Below are 22,510 nucleotides of genomic sequence, written 5' to 3'. Positions count from 1 at the left end.
AACAGATGATTCTTAGTGTAGCATTACGTATTGCTATTAGCACTTGTGCGCTTTACCGCTTGTGGCGGTTTTCTAGTTGTATTGTACCACCTGTTCATATACCGCTCCTAAATACGTCTAACTCTAAGATTGTAATTCAGTTTTTTGGAACACTTTTTTTCTATTTGGAACTGTTTTTAGTTTTATTTTTGTACAGATTTTGGAACGGCCATTGTAACACTATCTATGTTCGAGTGATATTTTTTGGACCGGGCTTCGGATATACTTTAGAACAGTTTTGTCATTTGTATGGAATACATATTGGAACTGTTGGATCAATGTTGTACATGTGTTTTGGAACGATTTATGCACCACCATTTTTACCTGCAAAAAGAGACGTTAGTAACATGATATCTTACCCACAAAGCAGCACACAGCATAATTAACTATTGTACACAACAATCACCAAGCATATAGCGACACTATAAACCTGTAGCCACCGAGGCTCAATTAGCCACTTAGGCTAATCCACGCCACCAAGGCACACAAAGAACTCAACAACCACTTAGGCACGGTCAGCCACATCGGCGAATCGCATAGCCACATAGGCTAAAACGGCCACCAAGGCAATGTTACAAAGACACACAGCCACATAGGCTAAAATTGCCACCAAGGCAATGTCACAAAGATACACAACTACATAGGTTCAACCAGTCATTTAGGCACATTTATAAAACCACTAAAGCTAAATTAAACATCCACATAGGCTCATTTTCAAGGACACTTAGCCACTTAGGCAAATGAGACAAAGACTAACGCTATCAGAACATTACTTAATGTACTAAGTATTAATATCACACACAACACAAATTTATATAGCGATCATTTGCACAAAGCCTAAAAATATTCTTTAATAGTAATGCAATAAGCGATAAATTGCACATAGCATTTACAAAGCGAACAAGTTATGGATTGATACAAAATCAATAAAAATTTCAGATTTTGAAAGTATCCCGGTCAAGCTCAACTAGATACCCGCAACCACAAGGGTTCTGCCAAGTAAGTGGTTTGACGGAAAGATCGATGAATGGGCCAATAGTAATATTTATACGAAATATTATCGCACATGAACATATAAAGAACAACAGCTATTATCGCACAAAAATAGTAAGAAAACAACAGCATTTTTCAGCAGCGAATTATCGACAAAAAAAAAAAAATTCAGCAGCAATTAACCACCAAAAACAACAAATTTCAGCAGTAAATTTCTCGCTCAAAACAGACACTAGCAGCAGCTATTAATGCCCAAAAAAACATCAAATTTTTCAGCAATGTATCAACAAAATAGCACCAAATTTATCATAACAATAATAGCACCAAGCGAGAAAAATGAGAGATATTACCACAGGATTCTTCAAGACAGAGCCCACGACTCTGATACCACTGTTGGGTGGAGGGCCATTTTACGATTACAAGTTAATGGTTTCAAACCATTAAATTATAGAACAATACAAGATTACAAATCAAAAATTACAGCAGAAATAAAGCAGTAAAGAATATCGAACATTCAAAGGTTCATAAAGCCTGATCCGTATTTTGGCTTTACTCTCGGTCACAAAGACCTGCAGCCTAAAATACCCACGGTTGCTCAAGTTTGGCACTAAGCCCTTTGGCCACAAAGGCCCCTTTTTCTTACACTTAGTTCTTGCACACACTAAGTTACCCACAACAGGAACCGACCACATATTTATAAGACGGCCCTCCGAATGTAGAATAGAGGAAGGAGGCGGTGACAAATTCCCAAGAAAAAACCATGAAAACCAAGACAAGAGGAAGAGAAACAGAGAAGACGGCATTGTTGAAGAGAGGAAGAGAGAGAGAGAGACCGATTAGTGAATGAGAAAGGTTAGGGTTTTATTTTTCAACACTTGGGTCGGGTCGTGGGCTTAGACTTGGGCCGAACTTGAGTCATCCAAGTGGGTGGGCCTACCATTTGGTCCTAGGCCATAAATTTTTCCAACAAAAATATTAAAAAATTATTATGTTTATTAGAAAGGAATATAAGATTTTTGTGGTAATTTAATTCAAAGATGTTATCAAAAATGACGGTTATAACGATATGAGAGGTTTAATAATAAAATAAATCCTCATGAGTTAAATTGTGTGTGTATATATATATATCCTTGTGAGCTTAGGATGTCTAATTATTTAGAAGAAATGGAACGAAAATTTGAATTTTAATAGAAATTAAATATAGCTAAAAGATTAGGGTGGAAAGTATATAAATATTATTTAATATTTTATTTAAAAACTACGACAATCTTGATATAGATATTACATAGGCATAAAGTAAATGACTGAACAATTCCCCATCTACTAAGTAAATCATTATAAAATCTAGATAAATAAATAATTAGCATTATTCATATATATATATATATATATATGTTAATTTTATCTTGATATCACTCTTATGTAAGCGACTAAGTAGCATTATCTATATATCAATGGTTCCACCTCTTCATGACTTTCTTATTTAAAATCAAATTAATTAGTATATAATAAATCAAAAATAGTATTTTTGTTCTTTTTGTTTTTTAAATGCTCACCTTCAGCCTCCTAGAACCAAAGACTTGGTGATCCAACGCACACTAGCGTGTTTGGACGACGCTTCGGTGAAGCTACGATCTCCCGAATCATCGTGTATATATTAGCTTGTATACAATGGATTTATGGGAAATTTTTGTCAGGATCGGATTCGGCTAAGTTTAAACCAATTACATGAATTGGTTCGGCTAAATCAGGCTCGGACAAAAATTTTCCTAATTTACATGCATAATATTTAAATTTAAATGAAAAAAATATTAAATGTAAGCCTTGTACAAGCATAATAAACCTGCCAAGTCCTGCAGCCGGTAATGGTTGTGATATCCGTGTGATTGGTTAAATCTGAACCAATTATATATCGGATGCAGACCAAGAAAAATAACATCAACCATAACACCTAAGGCATATGCATATATTTCAAAGTTGCATCTTTCTTTCTGGTGATATGTCTGCCGCTGAAATTGTAGTTTGGTTCTATGTATTGGGATCTTTGTGTAGGCAATAGTTTGGTTCTATGATTATCACAATAAATAGTCATAACTTGCACACAATAATCTTCTCAATCAAACACCTTTTTCTACGTCTAAACCACATCCGATAGATTTGGCAAAAAATGATGCACGAGTTTGTTTCTTGCTACACCAAAAGATAGCATCTTTACTCATCAAGAAAACTTACCAAACACCATGCCTATCAACATCTGTGCATTCCTTTAGCAACAACTTTTTTTTTTCTTCATACATATACAAACATGTCCTGATTTTACTATTAAACATTTTCTGAGAATTGCTTAAATTCAACACTTTTGAGAAGTCCTAAACCCGTGAAAACACGTTCAGTGTTTGCTTTTAGGCGAAAGCAAGCACAGATCCCGCCTAGCCAGCCACCTTTACCAGTAACAAACCAGAGACATCTCATCGTCACAGCTACCTATTTTGACCAACAACCAAACTATATTATCCGGACATGGTGCACGAAGAAAACAACATATGGCATTGGAATATCCAAATACAAATATTTTCTGGGAAGAAAGCTTTGGGACCAAATTATCAGATTATTGTATGCAGCTAAGCATCAGAAGTGCACAAGGGGACAATCAATAACTGTGTCATATATGCATAACGATGGCAAGCATGCAAAGATCACAAACAAAACTTTTCATACAGGGAATCTTTGACTGCCATATAGATACCAGAACATGACAACATGATACATTGCAGTAGCTTTCCATGTGTTCTCATTAAGAGTCCAAAGCATCAGCCATTGCGTTGGGCATCAAATTGGATGTTCTTGTCAATAACCTCTAAGTCTAGCCAAAGTCAAAGTACCTCACAACAACTAGTGCAAATATTCTTCCATTTGTACTCTAACGGAATATGAACAAATACATAAGTGTGTGTTACTTTAATCTGAAGGTGTCCTTCACGTGAAACGGTCGTTGGCTGTTTTATCACCTGCACCACTATTTGTTCTCAAAATCAAGTCGGGATACTGGCAAGGAGATCTGGTTTTCTGGTAAACGAGATATAAATTAACTTACTTCTTGCGCTTGGTCTTTTGGGAGGTTGAAGATGAAGGATTGCTGTGCCAATTCCTTTTCCGTTGGTTAATGAACCAATTATTGATCTGTTTGAGTTGCAAACCTGTTTCCTGCACCAGTCTTGCCTTATCTTCCTCCTAAGGAACACATAACATACACCATTGAGACGGCAGCTTTCTTTCAACATTACATGCAAGAAGAAAAAATGGTTCAGGGAAATAGTGGCTTTCTTACTGTTGGATAAGGCCACTTGGAATGTGACTGCCACCAAGCTTTTAAGACGGACGTAGTGTCGCCAGGCAGTTTACCCGCCCTTCTTTTTCGTAATATTTCTTCTCTGATGTCGACAATCTTCTCCTTGTAGCCCTGTAAAGAAGAAAACAATGGTTAATTAAGTAAAACGTAAAAGAACACATGAAATAGCAGTACCAATAAAGTTGATGATTTTTCACCTGTTTAAGCTCATGTTTCAGTTCTTGTCTGACACGTTCCATCAAAGACCTCTCACTTTCAGTGGGCACAAGAGGGCCAAATCCCATGCTGTCCGGCCCATCCAGACTTTCATCAAACAAGTTCATTTCACTGTCTGCTTGGTCCTCATCATCATCAGACATGGTTGCACCTGTACCTTCACCTGGTGCTACACCTGTCAAGCAAATTCGATCATAAGGATGTATCAGACTGATGCATGGCTCTGCACATTGGATAGCGCACCCCAACCCATCAAAATATAACTCCACAGAATGATTAGTCGATTTTAAGCAGCCAACTAATTTACACATTAAAATTACTGCATAAAACCTGTGGAGTACTAATGGAGTCAAATGCCCAATACTAGGTACAAAACTAGATAGACGAAATCTGATAATAACCTGTCAAGCTTTGCAGCGATTGCTCAAGCTCCCAACAAGCCATGACTGCTTCCATTGCATGGACTCGAACATGTTGTTGCAATTGTTCTTTAAAAGAGGACAGCAATAGAACATAATGCGTCTACATCAGAAGGAAAAGAAGAAATGGAGGGAAGAGAAGAATGAAGATTAATATTAAAACTTAGCAAAATGGGCGTCATATAATTGTAACACTACGGAATATAAAAGAAGCATGCATCGTTGTATAAGGATAACCCCACATTACATGCAAAAATGAATAAGAAAACATCTCACGTCATTCCTTATAATTTAACCAATAATTAACTTTAGAAACTTGTAAACTAGATTAACATTCAACCCGAGTTTTTTAAGGCCCCACTGATTTATATGACAAGTTTGAGTTTCCAGGATTAGAGACAATGAATTATGGACAAGATAATAGTAAAACTTAGTCATGTTCTGTAAAACAGACTTTATCATAGTAGAAGAAGATAACCTTGTGCTTTCAAGAGAGCATCCTCTTGGTACACATATTCACGCACTAGTGGAGCTTTGATGACTTGAGAATAACTTTTCAAACGTCAACACGCAACTTTTCCCACAAATGTTTATCGAACCAAAAGCATCGGCCGTCAGCATAAGAAACATCGGTGTTTTCAAAGGAGACTGTTAATGTGAAATAGCTTTTGAAGATTTTACCAAAAACTGACTTCAAATCTAGGACAGGCTCCTTTTAGAAATAGATTCTACAATTCAAATTTGCCCAGATAATGGATGCTTATCTTACTTATAGACTGATAAGTTTACAACGTCCTAACATAAGTAAATTCAGATGTAAGATAGAAGACATTTCAGCTTCAAAGTCCAATTATGAGACAGTATGATCTATCCATTCCCAGAAGGAAACAACTCACAGAAGCACAAGCAAACGAGTAACAAGTGGAGCTACAACAAGAAATAGATTCTCCAAAGCACTAAATATAGGTTTCAATTATTAGTCTACTGAGAACAACAGGATTCCTCTTCTGATGCGACAACCTAATTCATATTCAGATAACAGAACTGAAACTCCAATCATATTTCTCCAAGAATCATAGCGCACACAAATATCATCAAAACAAAGAGCGGTGAATAAGCCCCACAACTTGTATTCTCTCTTACTAATTACCACCTATCCCCCTTTAATAAATCATGCAGTCATTTATAGTTCGGGCCACTCTAAAACCAAACAGAATTAATTTACAAAAGAGCCCGACAAATTCATTGCAAGAATCAGACTTTACACAAGTATCATTAATTGACATGTCCAAAACCTTGTGTCTCTTGGTGGATATCTACAATCGTCCTTTTATGAACTACATAATCATATATAGTCACATGCCACTTGAATACCAAACAGAGACGGCAGCTCAAGCAAAAGTAAATCCAGTGCTTGGTTGTCCAAAACCCTCAAGATCAGTTATATTAATCATGCAATGTATATTTATCACACGGACCAAAACAATTTCTTTAAGTCTCCTCTTAGGCAATCATAGACAAATTAATTGATCCTCTTTATGCCGTACCAGTTCTATGCAATTGGAAATTAAGTACAAAGCATCGTGACCATTTGAAGCACATTCAGCTAAATGATATAACTGAGGTCAATATCCAGACAACTGAATCCTAATATAAGAACCAAGCCATCGTCAGCTAACTAATTCTAACAATAAACTGAGATGTACTCATCATCTTCCTAATACAAGGAATTACAGATGAGAACTCCAATTATAATAGCCTTAATCCTCATAAATTGAATATCTTAACAGGAGAAAAGTCCGGGAGTTCTTAATTACAGATGATGAATAACTAGGAAACAGAAACTTTTCATCTGGTAAATTGCAGAAGCAACCGCATGCGCTCCCACACACAGTCACTCACAGAGTCAGGTTAATTATAAAGATTCAACGTGGGAGATCTAAAAATTTAATCTTTGAAACAAGACAACAGAATTTTTCCGTGTAAAAGACCTACAGATTTGCAGTAAAATAATTCAAACAACAGAAAAATTATTTCCAAAACCACCTCCCACTTCCAAAGAAAAACACCAAATGATCAGCATAGGAAAAACATATACTCATCACACTAAGAAAAAAAAAACAGTTGCAAAATAACTAAATTCTTGTGTACCATGAAGTGGTCGAGGTCTTTATCATCAAGGGGCGGCTGGCCATGTCCAAGAACAGAGTACTTAGCCACCACCTGATGGGACTGATCCAGCTGGGCATCAATCCTGGGCAGCTGGTCCACCGGCGTAGCTATACGCAGGCACGCAACGTGCGCCGACAGAAGCTGTTCGTAAAGAGGGTGGCTCAGAATATCCGCCTTGCACTTCTCCTTCTCCCAGTTAGTGTTGTTCCCGTTGCTATTATTACTATTATCCCCGCCTCCACCGCCTCCGCTGTCCTGGGGATGATCGCTGTTGTCCGGTGGGCTGGGTTGACTTTGGGTGGGAAGCCACTGGTGGTGGAAAGTGGAGCTGTTGAGCCACGCGGTTGTGGTGGGCGGTGGTTTCTCATCTGGTGATTGGTGGTGATCGGGGAGGATGGAGCTGAAGACGGCGGCGGCGGAAGGAGGGTTGTGGTGGTCGGAGTAACGGGGGAGGTGGAGGGGCATTTCTTGGGAGAGGTGGTGGTGGTGGTGGTGGTCCTGGAACGCCATGTTGCGTGTGTGTATGATGAGCCTATTTCCTCACAGCTGCCTATACACACATAGTATCTATATATATAGCTATTAAGACTTTCAGACAGACAAGAGGGGTGGGGGGGGGGGGGAGGGGTTGGGTTGTGGGGATTGGAGTGTACAAGTCACCATGGACGTTGAAACTAAGAAAAGTTCTTTTTTTTTAATTTAATTATATTATTAATAATAATTTATGTAACATTTTTCAACATAAAATATTTAATATAATATTTATTTAAATTAATTTTATAGATCATAAGATATTTTAAAATATACATCAAAATAAAAACATTATATTTATAAGAAAATTGCGGATAGAGACTATACTAATATAATTTTAAATAGAAAGAAAAAAATATCAGAAAAGGTGGTTATTCATATTCACTCAAATAAGTTTATATAATTAAATTTTAAAAATTAAGTTTTATTTTTAAAAATATATTTTAATTGAAGAAGTTAAAATTATTAAAATAAAGATGGAAGAGGGGAAATTAATAAATTAATTAAAATAATATATAAATTAATAAATCAAAAAATTAAACTATAAGGTATAAATAAAATAATTACTAATCGAGATCACTCGATGTGTGTGCTTACTATAAATTTTTATTATACTTACTTAATTAAATAAAAAAAATAACTTAACAAAATCGATAAAAAATTATTTTAAATGTGCATTATTGATAAATTCAACTCAATAAATAAATATATTAAAAGGTGTTTTAGTTGGTACACATTTTGTCATTAAAAGGGTTTTTTTTTTTAAATAATTAGTGATTGAAGCACTCTCGATATGAGTATTTAATTTAAAATTTTTAATATCCTTATGTTAATTAAATAAAATAAAATAAATATAAAATCAATGGGTGATGAAAAATAGTAAAATAAATTAAATTTGAATTTGCATGAACAAAAAAAAAATCAAAATAACTAATTAAATGATTATTTCTAAAACAAATAAGTATAAATGAGGATATTTCAATCAGTTCCCCTCTTGTATACCAAAAGTAGTTACTCTGATATATTGAGCTTTAATTTATTGTATAAATAACTCAGTTGATGAAATGGACGTCTCATAACCTTAGAAATCATGAGTTTGAACCCACTTATGTGCGTGGGATGTTAATCTAGTGCATAATAGGTATTGTCTACTATAATAGTAGGTATTATCTACTTTAATAGCCGGTGTTATCTAAATTTCATTTATCTGATATTGTTTATCAGAATATGATTGTTGTAATTGTCTTTATTATAGTAGGTGTTGTCTATATTTCTTTATTTGATATTGATAATCAGGATATGATCATCGTAATTGTCTTTGTTAGATACTGATATTTGACAAGTAACGACTGTAATCGAATTATTTCAATTAATAATAATCCATCGCTTCAAATAAAAAAATTATAGTATATATAAAGATATAAATATAAATTATCCTAATTATTATTATTATTATTATTATTAAAGATAATTAAAAAAAAGAAAAAGAAAATTTGGTAGGCTTAATTGGGAAAGAATCTGCATAATTTTGGTGTAAACAATAAATAGGAGGGGAGTTGGTCTAACCATACTTTATATTCTAAACATATACGATGTTGAATAATAGACATATTATGAACTAATTTGAAAGCAATTGGCCCCACAAAAATTTATCTTCATATAATTAAATAAAATAAATAAATGATGTGTACACACAACGAGTGTGCTTCAACAGCCAGTAGTATATTAGACTAGCTGTTGTAGCACGAGGTCCCTACGTCCATACAATAAACAATCTTTGATATTTTAAAGTATATTATAATTAAAAATAAAAATTACATAAACCAACCAATCACGTTTAAAAAAAATAAAAGAAAATCAACTCTAGGTATTATAGACATAACAAAAGAATTGAATCCATTTCAGGGTATTATTGTCATATTTAAATTTAGTGTAACGGTATTATTAACCGTTTCTGTGAGTCTAGATAACCTTATTTTTTTAAAATACTAGCCGTTGTGGCACGTCGTTCCTAAGTGCATATACTAATGTTTTTGGCCTAATTTGCAGAAACAACAACTAACAACAATTGTGGAGCCGTGATTAATTTGTATCCACTACGATTTTTTCTTTTTGACTATAGTAATTAACCGTAACAAAAAATTATATTTCTCATAGTACACCTTCATAGCAACTAACTTGGTTGGTGCGATGCGCATAGACTAAAATGTCCTCGAATATGTTCCATTTATTTTATTAATAAATATTTATTTATACATATCTAAAGTTAATTTATTTTATCAATTTTAACCTGTTATCATTTTATTTTCTCCTTTTTCATTTAATTAAAAAATATAATAAAATTTTAGAGTTCGGACATTAGTATAATTAATGTTGATTGCTAAGTTTAGTTGCAATAGTGATACTCATAAAATCATATTAAATATCAAAATCATAGTACATAAAGTTAATCATTGTGGTCGGTTGGGAAAACCTTATAAATTTATAATATATATGTTTAAATTGAAATAACAATTTAATCTCTTTTATACTATCAAGATTGGTTTTTTTTTTTTTTTTGGCTCGATTCGATTTTTTTTTATCGAATTTCCCGATTTTCTTATAACAATTATTAATTAAAAAAATAATAACTTTTAATTTTTTAGATCAATTAATATTTAATTTTTTTATATATAATTATGAATTTATTATATCTATATATAATTATATTATGTATTATATTTATTTCTAAAATTTTATACGGGAACCAAATATCGATGCTGAAATGAATTTCTACAAAATTTTGTATCGAATATTGGACTAATTTTTTGGTACTCAGTACTGGTTCGATCGGACCTCTTTTTCAAACTGACATACCCTTAGATTTTTAAATACATAAGTATAAAGTTATAAATTTGAATTTTTATGTTAATATTTATTTTACTTTATAGAAACTTATGTATTATAATTAATTTTTTATATAAGTAATTGTTATTTAAGAATTTATTAATTTTTTTATTAGTAAATTACTATTTTAATGTAATTATGTACTGTCTATCCAAAAAAAATATATTTTGTGTTCCTTATTTATTTTTTTGAAGCAAAAGTAGTATTTTTTTGCCAAATTTCACAAAATTTACGATTTGGGCTCAAAATTTTTATGAAAAATTCTTATTTGAATTTAGGTGTGTGGGTGAGTAAATTTATTAAAAAATAATAATAATAATTTTTGGTAAATTTATTAAAAAATAATAATAATAATTTTTGGTAAATTATCTATACTTTATTATAATTGGAGATGATTTTTTTGATATTTCAAGTACTTTTTGGTCTGTCGTTTTTCTACTTTTTAAATTGTATCAGCAGTTCTTTTTCTCACAATAAATTCAACAGTTTCTATTTTTTTATTAATTTTAATTTATCTAATTTAAAATATATTTTAAAAAATAATATATTATTTTTATTATTAAAAGAATAAATAATTACGCACACAATGGAGTGTGGCACACGCCGTGAATAGGATGAGGAGTTGTCGGCCGAGTTCTGAAAGGGAACAAGGCTACCGAGAACTGAAACAACAGTACAATCATGTCAGCAGAAGGTACATCACTCGAACCACCTCACTTCTTTGGAAGCAGTAAAAAGATGCTGGAACCGGGAGAAGAACACCGACGACGTCGTTTGGCGGGATTGACAAATGCCACGTCAATTACTCATTTATATATATATATATATATTTCCTTTTTGGTCGTATGGAGTGAGACAAAAGCTGATGATTCATTCACATTTTATTATTAATTAAATAAATAATTTAAAAATTAAAAGGAGGGAAAAAATTATATTTTAATTAAAAAAATAATTTATCTGGTAGGGGTTGGTGCAGAGAAGAAATGAGAAACGTGAGACGTGAATGAAACGACAGGTTGATTGACGTTTGGGCCACACCTTCCCCTTCTTCTTTCCTATCACCGAAATTTCGGACTTGCTCTTAACCTTGCTCCTAACACCAACTACTAATGTGATTCTATAACTTGATTCGTGTCGAGATCGTATTCGAACTGGACGGCAATACATTTGAGAATACAGCGTAATGTTTGGATTTATGTTTTGAGTATATTGTTTTGTGCTTTGAAGGTAGAAAGAAAAAAATAGAGATAAGTAAGTGTGTGATTAAGATAAATGGTATGTTTGGATTTGTATTTTTGAGGTAATTTAAAATATTTTAAAATAAGTATTGATATTTGGGAGACAAGAATTATTGTTCGTTTTCAAATCATATCTCTTATATATATATATATTTTTATATATATATATTATATGTTTAATGTTGTATTTTTTGGAGACAAAAATCACTGGTTGTTGTCAAATCATGTCTCTTTTATATTATATATATAGAAAGTTGAAAAATAAAAAAAAACACACAGATAGGGTGAAAAAATACAAAAACAAACATTGGGTAGGTGTTTCTTCAATAAAATTAAATAAAAAATTTATAAATTAAAAATCGATACGTTAGAATACTATACTGACGTTGAATTGAATTAGTCGATTCAATTTTGATAATTATCGAATTTTTCGGGTGTGATGTTCGATATTTGAGATACTGATTTTTTTTTTTTTGAAAATAAAAAAAGCATAATTATAAATAAACAATAATGGTTACAACAATGAAATTTTGCAACGAGTACAGTAGCTGAACTGTATCGTCATGAGGGGTTGAGTTCTTTTCGAAAAGAAAATCAAAATGATGGTAGATTGGCTGATAACTCATTTTGGATCAAAAGTTATAAAAGGAGTGTTTGCGAAAATTTATAGATAAGTGATTCTTTTAGAAAAATTTAAAAATTGTAATAGAATAAATAGTAGATAGTATTTGTAGAAACAGTGAAAAAGTAAATAAAAACTAAATTGCATAGCTTTTGCGAAAAACTATTTTTAAAACAAATTTGATTTATTAAAAATCATTTTTCCCTCATTTATTTAAAATTTATACTATTTTTACTTAATATTTGTACTTATTTTTTGTCAAAAATAATAAAATTTTCTTGAAAAATAAAAGATTTTATTTTAAGTATTATGTTTCATATTTAATTTTTTACAAACTTTGTCATGTATATTATTAAGATATATTGAAACTAATAGAGAAATTGTCAAACAAAATGCATAAAATCCCCCTATATTTTAAATGTATAAAGCCCCCCTCTATTTTACAAAATACATGGGAGCTTTTAGCCTATTCTCATAACATGAGGGTTTTTTTTTACAGATTTTTTAAAACACAGGGGGATTTTATGCATTTTGTCCAATGTTAAATGCTCCCAATAAGTAATATAATTTCATTCATACTCAATAATTTAATTTATATTTTTTTATAATATAAGAATAATATTAGATAATATAGAAAATTAAAATATAAATATTCTAAAATATTATATATGTGCTAACTGTAAGTTATCAAGTGATTGGAAAATTCTAACATCAACTTTAGAGACGTGCAACTTTGAAATTAAATTAGAAGGGGTAAAGTAAAATTAAAGTTGTTATATGAGGGTAAATAACTTGAATTTATTTACGAAAAAACTACAGTAGCTAGATGCACCGTGAAGGTGCTTCTAGGTTGGGTTTAAAAGTATTTTTTTAACCAGTTTTAGAAGCAAAAGTTTATTTTCTAAAATACTTTAAAAGTACTTTTTAAAGCCATAAGCTGAAAAATATTTTCCAAAAAACTCTGACGAACACTCCCATCGTCTATTAAAGTATGCGAAAATCACATTGTTTTTGACTCCTGTCTGTCCAAACGCTCGCAGGATGCATCATATCTTATTCTACACTAGTATAACTGACATGTGCCTTTTCAAAAAATATAAATATATAATAAATTAAATTAAAAATAAATATGCATGTATACAAAAATATAATAAAATAGATAATTTTACTTTTGGTCCCTTAATTTGATTACTAAATCACTTTAGTATCCTATGTTTCACCTCTTCAATTTTGATCCTCAAATTTTCTTAAAGGGATAATTATACTCTCATTCCCTAAGGCTTGGTGTAATTATACGTAAAATCTCAATAGTTTGGAAAATTATATCTAGCACCCTTAGGATTTACTTTTGCCTAACAAATAAGTCATTCCTTAGTAAAAATTCACTGAATTCGTCGATATTAATAAAAAAAAAATATCTATATTTATTCCCAAGTGACTTATTACTGACTTATAACAGGTCAAATAAATATTTTTATGACCAAATTATCCTTGCCTACGTTTTCACGCGTTAATACATATGAGAATGTACATCTTCATCGTTAAAACGGTAGTTTAGTCCAAAAATAATTATTTGACTTGTAATAATTCAGTTTTAAGTGAATGAAGAACAAAAATCAACTTTCATTCAGTTTTTTTTTAATATCATCAAATTCAGTTAATTTTGACTAACGAAAGACTTATTTGTTAGACGGAATTGAACCTCAAGAATGCTACATATAATTTATCAAACTATAGGGGGTTTATGTGTAATTATACCAAATTTCATGATAGAAAAGTGTAATTAACTTTTTCTTAAATCCCTCTATTAATTCAGACAATCAACTAATAGTCATAATTATTTTGATTATTTTAAGACAAATTAAAAATCAAATTAATGAAATCAAAATATAAAGTACCAAAAATAATTAAATAAGCAAATTGTAGGACCAAAAATAAAATAATTCCAATAATAAAAGATTCCTGACCGGAAAAACAAGAAAGGAGGAGAAGAGAACATCAGGTGATAACATCAGCATAAGGACACTGACAAGAGGCCCTCGTACATGACACACGCGTCGCGCGCTGCTTTCATGGACCACAAACACGCTCGGGACCGCACCGAAGCACGCCCCCGCCCGCATATGCCTTTATCACATGCAAACCCCACCGCTGCTCCCATCCCATTCCATCTATACCTACACTACGCTACACACATACCCATTTCTCTAACCTCATTTCTAAACACCTGTTGCGGACAGGCGGCTGTTTTCTCTGCGGCGGAGGCGCCGGCAGTGCCGAGCGGCGGGCCGGACTGGGTTGGGCTGGTTGGGCCGCAGAGTGTGGACCCCCATCCTGACACTGTCTGTTCTAGTTCTGGGTGGGTGCCTACCTCCCCCGCCGGCTGGTCCCACCCCTCTTCGGACAACCTTCAATAATGATGATGAGATTGACGAGTGGAGTGGGGGTCGGGCATTCCCTATCTCTCTCTCTCTTCAAATTTGTTCACCATTTGGAGTGTTGGGGTCGTTTTTGGGTTGATTTTCAATGGTTTGAGAAAGTAAATTTGGGCTTTGGATGATTATGAAAAGTGTATTGATTAATGCAATTGGTGTTTGGTGTCAGTTTTGGTTCCTTTTTGGAGGTAATTGAATGGCTTTGGAAATAGATAAAAAGGGATAATTTATAAGTTTAAAATTATTGCAATGTTTTCGAATTTGAATTGGTAAACGATACAATTTTTTGAGTCAATTATTTTTTATTTGTACATATCAAAAGCAAATTATACGTATTTTTATGAGCGGAACTGACTAAAAACATATGCAAGACAACAAATTCATATCCACAAGAATTTCGAAAAAAACCAAGCAATTTCGTGTCAAACTAATGTGCCAAAATAGGATCGAAAACGACAAAATGATTAAACTAATACTTGATCATTATTTTGTCTTTTTGGAATGCAAATTTTCAAGTTTATTAGTTATTAATAAATTTTTTAATTATAATCTTATGTAATTGAAAACATTAAATATATTCGCATTTGTTAATAATTTTTTATTTATGATAATATTAAAGAGAAAAATTCATAATCTTGTATAAAAAGTTCATGATATTATTAATTAAAAATAATAATAAATGTATAAATTATTACAATGAATAAAATTAAATTAAACTAAAAAAGAATAAAAGTCTGAGTCGTTAGTGGGACTAACTGGCTCTAAATTAATGCTTTTTCAAGAAAATTTTGAACCACTAATGCAATTTTTTTCTTTCAAAAAGAAGAAAAATAGCAACCTACACCCAAATTGTGGTGAAATTGCAAGTCTTCTTTTATAGTAAATATATAAATAAATCAATAAAACACTCTTTTTTTTAAACTTATTTTAAACATTTATAAATAATGTTGCAGGATCATAAGGAAAAGTAAAATTGACATTTCTTAAGAATAAACAAAGGATTTCTCTATTTTTTTTTTTAAAAAAAAAGGGTGTTGTAATATTCTCTATGATAGACGCAGTGGCTTCTTTTTTAAAAAATTCAGGAGTTGCGTTGTCTTTTTTTTTTTTTTTTTTTCCTTCTGTAATTTGTTTGTTTAACAATTATTTCATTCTTGGCCTGTATCCCGTAAAACATGTGGGTATTCACTTATTTTATGTGAATTTATCGTAATTTATTTTATAATTCTTTATAATTATACTGTTGGATCGATAAAGCCAACACTAGTACATATGAGTTTTTCGAGACTATTTTATATGATTCTGTAACTATGAAAATTGTGTTCAGTACATATAAATACAATTTTCACAGCGGTAGAGATACATAAAATAGCCTCAAAAAATTCATATTGTACTGGTGCAGTATGCTGTTCAGACTGTTCAATTTATTAAAATTTTGATGTAATCACAAAATTCCTACATATAACACAAGCACAAAGAAGAAGTGGAGACATGCCCTCCAAGGAAACTTTTAAAATCCATGCAATTTGCCAATTTCTTCATCATGTGAAAGTGATGAGCAAAAAGCCCATTGTAAAAGGTAAAGTAGAAATAGCACCCATGATTTTGTTGGGGCACTTTTTTTGGATGCATGTGTCCAATTTGTAATAAGCTACTATAGTAAAGTAACATAATCATTCATGCCAATACATTTAGGAGAATTTATTTTAAATGAAGAGTTTCTAAAGACTTAATTATATTACATTTAAGCCCTCTGTAAAAATACGAAATTATATTTTTTTTTCAGAAAAAAATATTAAAATTTTGCATCCCCTTCGAAAATTCGCTGTTTACAACAAAAAATGCTAATGTCAATAAAAAAAAATTGCGTAAACCTTATTTAGTATTAATTTGTATTATTTATTACCAAAGATAAACGAGTAGTATTTTTTAAGGTGATAATGTAACGTATGTAAAGTTAAAAGGGTATAATTATAATAAAATGTTGTATACTGAGAACACATAGTATAGCAATTGAATGCAATAAGATTAATTATAAATCTTTTGAAATGTCAATCATAACAATTTACAATTAACAATATTAGGATTCAAATTTTGAAGAGTTTGTATAGAATCCTAACTTCTTATTTTTGCATCTTGTAAGCTTATATTTTGAAATTGTTTTATTAACAATATATGGGATCGTCTAAATTGATTTTGACCTCTCACACATACCAAAACCCTCTCGTAAACCGTATATTTTCATATGGAGCGCAATGGTGTCGTTGGTAAAATTATCGTTTCGTCCCTTTTGCTAAAATCACAACCATATCTTGTTCGAGTACTTTATTGCATCTATTTTTTGAAAATATCTTATTCTTTATCTAGTGTTATAGAATGGAAATACAGAAGAAATATTAAAAATGTCAATATTTTATCATCGATGTATCCCATAAATACCATATATTATTATAACAATTAGACATATATAATACATAAATATATAAAACAAACCACCATGTTAATCTCACTCCATATATAAAAATTAAATAAAGGACAAAAAATTGACTAAATTTTCCATTATCAGAAAGCTACCGTTTATCTGATGAGTCAATAATATTTTGTTATAATTATACCCTTTTAAATTGATATATATATCACATAAATACAAAAATATTATTACAAAATTACTGAATGAAGAGTAAAATTGAAATTTTTTATACATTTTTTTGCTGACATCAGCATTTTTCGTTCAAACCCTAATAGAAGAGATGTAAATATAATTTTAATTTTTTCTGAAAAAAAATATAATTTTGTATTTTTAAAAAAAGTTTAAATATAATTAACCTAATAAATCACTTTAAAGTAATTTATAAAATATTTTAAAAAACTTAAAAATTCATTCAAACAACCTCCTAATCAATTGCGACCCTCTTAATCAATATCACCAAGTGTGATTAGAAAGGAGGAGAAGCAATGATAATCTTAAGTGCATAAGATCAAATCAAGAAAGCTACACCGACACATTTGGGAACCAGACAACCAGATAACAACATTATCCCTTGTCCCATGTTTTTGGAGGGGTTAAATGCAATTTGCCTCATATGATATAAGAAATAAATAAAATAAGATTTTTATAAAATAAAATTAGCAAATTACTCCCTGTGTTTTGAAAAATGAAGAAAATTACCTCTTATCTGAACGCTTGATAGGGGGATAATTTGTGTCATTTTTCAAAATACAGTGGAGTAATATGCAATATTTTTTCACAAGGGAATTTTTTTACTTATTTTTATATCACATGGAGTAAATTGCATTTTTCCCGTTTTTGGAGGCGATCTTCGATATCATGATCCCCATGAAGGTTAAAGATCATTTCCACTGATCAAATAGTTATGCTAAGACTAAAAAAATAATAATTAATTGTAATCCTTACTTAGGATATAATTTTATTTTGAAATAACAGCGATAAATTATTATTAATTGAAATAAATAGACTACAATCATTAATGTCGAATGTCAATATCTAACAAAAACCATTACATATAGCAGGATTCCAACTCATGATCTTTAAAGTTATGAGACCCCAATTTCATCAATCGAGCTAAGTCTCGTTGGCTCACTTAGGATAATTATACATTATAAATATAGTTCATAATATAATACTTTCTTGGTAACAAAGTATATATAATCTCTATTTCAATTCGATTTAGCGACCCATGTTGACGCTGACGGAATAGAGTCCAAAACTGTGTTTGCTTGTTTATCAAATTAAGAAAATAGAGTTTTTTAACATAAAGAATTCCAGACAAATTAAATATAATACTGCTGAAAATTGTGCTCGACTAATTTATTTTATTTTATTTTCTGAAAATCAATTGAAAAGAAACGAAAAGCAACATCTGTGAAATTAAAATCGAGAACTTATATGATAGTTATTTTAAAATTCGACTATGAACATCTCGCTGGAAAATTCAGTGAATAAACTTAAATATTATGTCCGTAGGTACTAATATAAAATATTAAAAAAACATTATTTTACATGAAAATATCTGGCTTATATGAGACCTGTGGTTCGAAGTTATTATTATTATTATTACTATTAATATTATTATTATTCATAATATTAAAATGTAAAAATATGTCTTCTCTTGTTGCAGTTGAATCCTTGTAGAAAGCAAAGCAGCATCTCACTGATACGTTGCTATCTCAATGTGCGAAAATTCCATCTTGAATGGCTTTTCAACTATAGCGGCAAAACACAACAGTGTGTAAAGTTATCAGGTCTAATTTAAGTGGCGAAGTTGAATTTCAAAATCTCAAAAGTTATGAGTTCGAACCTCATTATATGTGTGAAATATTGTGTCTATTGTATAGTAGATGTTGTTTTTTTACTGCATAATGAATATTGTTCACTGTAAAAGTTTATAATGAGTTGTAATTAGAAGTAAAATCAATTGAGTTCTACATCATCTTTTGCTTCTTTCTTTCTTTTTTTGTTTTTGAATCGATGATTACATAATTATTTTAATATCTCAATAAATTAGATAATATGTTAATTCAATTAATATATCAATATGGTAAAAAGATAATTTTAGTCTTGTAATTTGATAGGTAAAATATTAATTTGTGTTTCAGTACAAAATTTTTGGTCATGTACAAAATTAAAATTTGTGTTTCAGTTCTATAACTTTAAAAATTGTGTCAATATTAATTCTTTTCAACCAATTTGATAGGTAAATTTCATATCATCAGTCTTGTCAAAACCTAAATTGGGGCATCGGGTGAATGTGATGATACGACAATTTGAGTTGCAACTTTTAATTGCAAATTTGGTCCTATATCTTTAAAGGGTAGGCAATTTTGATCCTCTAATTTTGGATGTAGTGATTTTAGTCCTCTATCTTTCAAAATAATAGCGACTTCGGTCCGTAAACCCAATCAGTAACCATTTTACGCTTTTATGATAAAAGCTCAATAGTCAGATAATTTTTTTTAATTAGACACAACAACCTTCCAAAATAAAAATAAGTCTCGATAAACTTCATGCCTTGGTTTGATTGCCCATCAGGCATTCCAAGCTCTTGATTTTACGAATTTCATTCAACCACACTATCACAATAGATGGTTTACAGGTGCTTGACTCATTCAGTAATAAACAACAAATGATGTGAGGCATCTACAATCCACCAAGATTCGAGTAGAGCCCCAGCAAAGAGAGATCTTGTCCATCTTTTGGTTCAAGAGTTCTAATTCATAGATATATAGTTTAACCTATATCCATAGTCTCAAACTATTTTTTGAATCTTTCTTAGATTTTGAGAGAACATTGAGGTTTTCGACTCGAATTCTTTTCAATTAGTTCTTTCTATCATATAATTACTTTAATTAAAAGTACATATGAGAAAATAATTTCTATTTCAAGATATATCTAACCTTTATTCAACATTCTCAAAAATAAATTAAAAAAATAAAAAAAGATTTTTAGATTTAGAACATGATGGAGGCAAGCGTCTCACATTGATTGTATATGAGGAGCTTAAGAGTGGCTTATAAGCCTCAAGGGTTCTCTCCCTAGCGAGATGCCTTTTCAGGAAAAAATCATTAGGCTCATATAAATCAGAACGGCCAATACCTTGCACAACAAGACACCGATCGAGTCCCAAGCCTTATCAAGACAGAAAGAGGGGTAGGGGTTTAAAATGAGTGGGCACGTACTTTATGTTGATTCTAGGCATTTTTTCTGCTTTAATTTAGTGTGAGAACCCTAAACTTTTGAACATTGGATAGAGTGTGTATGGTGGTCCTAAAATGAGAAGTCATATTAGGGTTTTGGGGAGTGGATCTCTTGTTACAGTTAAACCTGTTTGGAAAAATTTCAAGGAGGGACCATCTGCATTTATTCCCTCTCATGCATCTTCAATATTACTTTGTCGTCATTCTTTGATCAGTAGTAGATAGATCATCCACCTTTGCCTTAACTACTATGCATGTATACATTCAATATCCCATGAATTAATACCCTCTTTTTACTTCAACATTAATCTATGAAATCCCTCAAGAGTTACTACGTTTATGCCCAAAATACATATCTCACATGCCTCAAAAGATGTGTGGAACACATTGTTATTAATCGTTCGGTCTCATCGACCAGTTTAGAACTAAATGTGTCACTTTTGAAATATTATAGGACTAAATGTGGTGTCTATATCTAATTGTAGAATTAAATTTTGTTCACAGTGTGATTGCGGACTACGTTTATTAAGTTCGGTATATTTAGGCCATGTTTACCGCATGAGATGGGATGATAGACTGACAGATTAAATTGTTATTATATTTGTGATATGTTAGGATATGATTAATTATTAGGATTTAATATATTTTGCACTCCTGAACTATGCATTTTGTTTCATTTACACTCGTGAAGATGAAAAGTAATAAAGACATTTATGATAAAATAATTTGATATTAATTGGACAAAAATACCCTTCTTAGTTACAACTATATATTTTATTTTATTTTTTAAAATATATTTTATTAAATATCCTCCCCAAACTATATATTTTTAGCATGAATTAAATATTTTATTTTAAAAATAATATTTATAATTTTTTATAAATTATGGAACATAAAAATATTTACGACTCAATATATGCAAATATATTTTACAAAATAAATAAATTATGTTAAAAAATACACGAAAATATGTGTAAGTATATAATGCATATATTAATATAGAAGAAGTATGTTATGTAACTTATCATATCATTACTTCAAAAAATATAGAATTAATTATATTATACATTTGTATATTTTACAATATATATACGTTCCATATATATTTTGGAACATATATTTTTAAATTTGTATCGATAATTTATTTTTAAAAAAATTCAATATATATAACAACACAAGAAAAATTTATGTAAATCTTTTACCAGTTATGTAAAATATAAGAATTATAAATTTATGGAGTTTATACAGACTTTATACTCAGTATAAAATAATAAATTTTGGATAGTATTTATTTTAAATAAAAATTTATAATAATTCATATTACATTTAGGAGAATGATCATATATAGAGATATTTTTAGAGTGTAAATAATAAGGGCATTTTCATCCTAAAAAAATTAGCGTATATCATGAGGGACTATTTTGTTATGTTTTATAGTTTAGGGTGTAAATGCACTTTATGCATAGTTTAGGAGTGCAAAGTGTAAATTATTATAATTATTTTTACTCACTACAAAAAAAGTAGAAAATAAAGGATAAAAAATATCAAGTGACATGAAATTTATTTTGTTACAATAATAAAATTTTATAATTTTAATAATTACTATTATTTTAAAAAATTGTGTATAAAATTCTTAGCTGCATTTCTTCATCGCCACGACCCCATCATCATCTTTTGCACTTATGTTCAAATCAACCCAACCCTTCTCTCCTCAATACAACAAAGGAGATACCATTTTGGGGGTCTAATTCGAAAGATTCAAGGGAAGGGAAAATCAATCCGTATATACAAGTCTGTAAAGAGAACCCTACGTGCCCGGGAATAAGAGAAAGTAATGGAAGACGGAATTTAAAATTAAATTTAATATCGGATCAAAGAGGTGTATCGCTTGGATG

General features: G+C 30.6%; 1 protein-coding gene across 3 annotated transcripts; it reads right to left on the bottom strand.

Moving 5' to 3' along the window:
- Positions 1-3,273: 3,273 nt before the first annotated feature.
- LOC105166408 (homeobox protein knotted-1-like LET12) lies at positions 3,274-7,752 on the bottom strand. Of its 3 annotated transcripts, none has more exons than XM_088882779.1 (6): positions 7,168-7,752; positions 4,999-5,119; positions 4,579-4,772; positions 4,361-4,492; positions 4,127-4,263; positions 3,274-3,516 (listed from the first exon to the last, which is right to left on the bottom strand). In XM_088882779.1, the coding sequence occupies exons 1-6, from the start codon at positions 7,696-7,698 to the stop codon at positions 3,513-3,515; spliced, it is 1,119 nt and encodes a 372-aa protein (XP_088738905.1). In that variant the 5' UTR covers positions 7,699-7,752; the 3' UTR covers positions 3,274-3,512. The 3 variants fall into 3 exon arrangements, with proteins under 3 accessions (XP_088738905.1, XP_011084050.2, XP_011084049.2); XM_011085748.3 differs by lacking the exon at positions 3,274-3,516 and adding an exon at positions 3,727-4,040; XM_011085747.3 differs by lacking the exon at positions 3,274-3,516 and adding an exon at positions 3,727-4,048 and having other exon boundaries at positions 7,168-7,751.
- Positions 7,753-22,510: the final 14,758 nt, after the last annotated feature.

This window comes from Sesamum indicum, linkage group LG7 (assembly GCF_026168435.1).
Source record: "Sesamum indicum cultivar Baizhima isolate 11 linkage group LG7, ASM2616843v1, whole genome shotgun sequence".
Lineage (NCBI taxonomy): Eukaryota > Viridiplantae > Streptophyta > Magnoliopsida > Lamiales > Pedaliaceae > Sesamum > Sesamum indicum.
The sequence above is the reverse complement of the archived record's forward strand: the minus strand, read 5'-3'. Positions and strand labels throughout refer to the sequence as shown.

What these genes read in the sequence shown, in the direction of transcription:
- LOC105166408 (XM_011085747.3), bottom strand. Translation starts at nt 7,698, where the DNA reads ATGGCGTTCCAGGACCACCACCACCACCACCACCTCTCCCAAGAAATG. An exon ending in TGAAACATGAGCTTAAACAG is followed by an intron (nt 4,493 to 4,578) that starts GTGAAAAATCAT and finishes TCTTCTTTACAG; the next exon opens with GGCTACAAGGAGAAGATTGT. An exon ending in CCAAGTGGCCTTATCCAACA is followed by an intron (nt 4,264 to 4,360) that starts GTAAGAAAGCCA and finishes TGTGTTCCTTAG; the next exon opens with GAGGAAGATAAGGCAAGACT.